Source organism: Vulpes lagopus, chromosome 2 (assembly GCF_018345385.1).
Source record: "Vulpes lagopus strain Blue_001 chromosome 2, ASM1834538v1, whole genome shotgun sequence".
NCBI lineage: Eukaryota > Metazoa > Chordata > Mammalia > Carnivora > Canidae > Vulpes > Vulpes lagopus.
In genome coordinates, this window is record NC_054825.1 from 41,529,840 (window position 1) to 41,534,315 (window position 4,476).

The 4,476-nt window shown below is 47.6% G+C and overlaps 1 protein-coding gene across 4 annotated transcripts in view; it reads left to right on the top strand.

Moving 5' to 3' along the window:
- UBE2Q2 (ubiquitin conjugating enzyme E2 Q2) overlaps positions 1-2,482 on the top strand; it is a 59,745-nt gene extending 57,263 nt beyond the window's left edge. For all 4 annotated transcript variants that reach the window (XM_041745641.1, XM_041745640.1, XM_041745642.1 and 1 more), the window contains one exon: positions 605-2,482. In XM_041745641.1, coding sequence (XP_041601575.1) covers positions 605-676 — 72 coding nt within the window. In that variant the 3' untranslated portion in view covers positions 677-2,482. The remainder of the gene's footprint in view (positions 1-604) is intronic.
- The last annotated feature ends 1,994 nt before the right edge of the window (positions 2,483-4,476 follow it).

Sequence of the window (4,476 nt, forward strand, 5' to 3'; positions counted from 1 at the left end):
TACTTATTTTTTTGTTGAAGCAAACATTGTAGTCATCATTCCAAAATGTTTATGTAAATGTATTTTAGAAAGTGGGTGTGTATAAGCTTAGCTTTGGTAAAAGAGCATTTGATTCAGAATCAGGTTCCAGGTTGGTTTGTGCTGCCAACTCTGATCCTAGGCATAGTCACTGCACTTGCTGAGATGACTTCCTCACTGGTGAAATGGTGTCGTTGTATTAATGACAGTCCAGGTTCTTATTATTTTAAAATGCCAGCATTTTGTTTGGGGGATAGTTATTTTCAGTTAGGTTTACTTTTATGCAGTTGAAATGGAAGAGCAAACCTAGCTTGTAGTCCGTTGTTCCATGCTATCACCTTTAGCTAGAAATTCAATTAGTGTAGAAATTTTATGTTGAAAACTCAAGTACAATTTATTCATAGAAAATAACTTTATGTTGTGCACATATCAAAATGCTATGTTATCAACCCGAATGTAAGTTTAATTTTTACAATAGGTTTAAACAAGAAAAATATGAGTAGAGGAAGTAGCTAAACTTAAATGAAATGCCATTACTCTTACTGACTCAAGAAGGTCTTTTAACATTTTTTCCATTGTGTTTCAGGCTGGTATACCCCTCCAAAGGAAGATGGCTAAATATGTTGACTGTCGTACGTTTGAACCAATGTTGCTTTAAAGAAAATCTTTCCAACATCCAGACACAAGCTTTGAGTGCCCTTATAACAGCAGTACCGAAGACATTAGCTAATAGATATTTTAGTGGATAATCTGTTGACTGACATCCAGTATGAGTTACAGCCTTTTCATTTTGCTCATTTTAGGTATCTTGGACTGAGTAGTGGGGCATTTACTCATACTGGCGACTTATCTCTTTTTCATGAAAAATCTGTTAAGCAGACAAGTCAGCATCAGGTTATAGAAGTTGCGACTTTAGGGTAACTTTCCCATATTGAGCTCATGTGTTATAAGGACTTGCAATATACTGTTCCATTTAGAGCCAATAAAAGTTTGATATTTTAATATTGGTTTAGAAAATTTAAAGTCTTCTAAATCACACTAGCTTTTTCAAATAAAAACCATTTTTTGATATTGCCAAAATGATGACAGGAAACCTCCTCGTTAAACTGTTAAAATTTTTTATGGCTAGGTGAAAATATGAATTGTTTCCCAAAAATATGCTGAGTTGTATTGTACCTTTTAGGCAAAGCAAAGCAAGGCTGTGTAAATTAAAGCTTTGTGAGTAGTACTTTCCACTGGGGCATCAGAGTCTTGCTGGGCTGAATCCGCTTCTTTGTTGGTTCAGTATTTCTTATGAAGAACTGCAGTATAGAGCTTGAAGTTATTTAAAATACTAAATCATTTTACTTCATGTTTCCATTTTATTAACGGGATGTTGCAATCCTTTTTAAACTAATAAACTTGTAAAGTGGCACAAAGAGAATCCTGGAGCAAAAAGTTGCACAGCGAAGTACAAAAAGATATCTAATTTGGAGACTCTTAAAATTTTTGCTATAGTCATAACGATGGCTTTTACATTGAAAGACTAATAGGAATTCTGCCATGTTCATTCTTTTATAAAACGTGACTCAAATCAGCGTACCTCCATTTTATTGCCTTACTTGAATCAGTCTGGTTTAGGTTGGTGATAGATTTTTTTAATCTACCCAAGTTTGACTTAAAAGCAAATTCTAGTTATTAAGCACTTTTAAAATGAAATCCAGAAGCACATTTTTCTGCACAAACATGTTACAAAATTCAAAAGTGTTTCTTACACAGTTGCTCTAAGTTTCGATTCTTAACTTTGTAGACCACATCAGAGAAACTTGGCACTTCTGCGTTACTGTGTGTGTGTGTGACTTGTTTTTGCTCTATTTTGGTTAAGAGAACAGTAGAAAAATATTTTCTGGCATTTTTGTGTACTTGGGTTACATTTGTATAAAGTTCTGATTGCCAGTTGCTGAGATAATAAGTGACCAGCCAGGATTCTTTAAAAGCATTAAAGTTCCTTAAACCTAAGGCTAAATCTCGAATACACTGAATTCTTTAATATCCTGATGGCTAGCAGATCGACAGCTGCACACTTGGCATGCTTTGTTTTTTGGGGGTTTTATTTTTCATTGCAGATTTATTTGGCAATGTACAGTAAATTTTGTAAACTTGCATCAAGTTTATGAATAAAAAACCATTTAAAAAATAACTTTGTTACTTTTCCCTTGTAAGAGGTAAGAGCTTACAAACACCTGAAGCCAAGAGTGAGGGTTTTTTTGGAAGTAGGATTTATATATGGTGGGATGGGGTGAGGAGAGGGTTGAGAGGAACAGAGGCAGATTGATTTAACAAGAGGAAGCTAGAGAACCCAGGAATGGTGTACACGGACTTGGTTATACTCCAGTTTTCCTCAACCTTCTCAACCTTCTCCCTCTCCCGCTCTTTCCTTAATATAAATCCAAGTACTGCTTTCTCCATAGCCGTCCCTAGGCCCCCCCCCCCCCCCCCCCCCCCCCCGTTAACAAGAGTCTGCCCCCTCCGTGGTATTCCCGTGGCCTCCTTACAGACAGCTATCAAGTCTTCTCCCAGAAAAACTTTGGTCAGAAAACTCCAGGCCTGGGACATCCGGGCTCTGCTACGCTGCTTTGAGATTTTTCTGCGTTGGCTTTATCTTTGGATTCAATGTTATGTCTGGGTGCTGTATCCGTTCCTCTGTGCAGAGGCAGATGATGGCCTGGTCTTTTAGAAGCTGCCCCCACCCCGCGTACTGCTCTTCACTGTTCCTTGGCTGAACTGGGGCTTGTGTCCACCTCTCAACTGATGGCTGAATTCATACTTTGTGCCAGCGGTTGTCAGTGTACGATCTGGGGAACTCTGGAGACCCCGGGGACCCTCCCAGGAGGTTAGGGTCAAGTTATTTTCCTAGAACATTTGCCATTTTCTTACAAGCGTACAGTGGGCTTTTCCAGAGGCCGCCCAATGTGACGGCGCAACAGATGGCATTCGGAAGCAGGTGCAGCTGGCTTCCATTAAGCCAGAAATTAGAGGTTTGCCAACTAAAGCGACCCCACAACTGTTCACTATTGGATGAGGGAGGGCATAGTTATTTTTTTCACAAATATTCTATTAGTCTTTGTTCATCTGGACTTACTATTTTATGTGAATCAATATTGAAGTGTTAATCTTTAATATGGCCAATAGGAGTAGCTCTAACCCACATAAGCTCCGTGGGGTTGTCATTATTAACGTGAAGAGTCCTAAGGCCACACGCTTGGCACCCGCTGCGTTAGGTGAATCGAGTTCACCCTCAGGAAACGGGGCTGGAGGCCGGGCTCGTCGGAGGGCGCAGCCAGGGGTAAGGGACGTCGGCGGGGATGCAGCCGCGCCTCCCTCGGAATCCCAGGGAACGCAGGAGTCGCGCGGAGGGCGCGCCCACACCCGACGGACACGCGGGGGGAGATGCTCAGCGCCACGGACCACAGGCGCGTGCAGGGGAGCGGCCACCTGACCCGCGAGGGGCTTAAACGCCAGAACGGACACGTGCCTTGGTGAGGAGGCAGAGAAGGGTGCGTGTGCGCCGCCGGCGGGGCGGCCCGAGGGCGCCTCGGGGAGGGGGGGGCGGGGACGGCCGGCGGGCGCCTCAGAGAAGGGGGGGCGGGGACGGCGTGCGGGCGCCTCAGAGAAGGGGGGCGGGGACGGCCCGCGGGCGCCTCGGGGGGCTGTTTAGAGGGCGGCACCCGCCCGGCACGGCGCGCCTTCACAACCGCCCACTCGAAGTGCGTAGAGAAGCGGGTTTACAGACGATTCGGCTAGAAAACAGGCCTCGCGGTGCGCAGGGACGCGGATGGGCCCGGCGGGCCGAGTGCCGAGCGACGGGAGTCCGACAGGCACAGGCGTGGACGCACCTTGGGATCTACGCGGAAGGAACAAATTCTGAGCAATTCGACGCGGGGACCAGTGGTTGGCAGGCGGCGGGGCCGGGGCGCTCCTCCCCGCGACCCGAGCCCGAGTCTACACCCGAAACCCCTGAGCACCTAGACGTCGGGGCCGTGGCTCCCGGTCCAGGGCGCGGGCTCCGGCCCGAGTCGGGGGAGCCCAGGCGCGCCCGCGTCCCCCGCCCCCGCGCGCTCCCCCAACTGCACAGTCTTTGAAGAAAGGATTTACGTGGGGCGGCCCGGGGGCCCCTGCGGTCTAGCGCCGCCTCCAGCCCAGGGCGTGACCCCGGGGTCGCGGGATCGAGTCCCACGTCGGGCTCCCTGCATGGGGCCTGCTGCTCCCTCTGCCTGGGTCTCTCTGTCTCATAAATAAATAAAATCTTTAAGGAAAAAAGGATTTACGCCAAAGCTTCCCGCAGCCGCCCGCACACGCGGAGCCCGTCGCTCCTGAAGCGGGTCAAGGCTGCGCCCGCCGCGACCAGGCCGTCCCGCCCCCAGACAGACGCCGGAAACGTCTGCCGCCCCCGCCGGCCGGAAGTGACGCGCGAGCCTG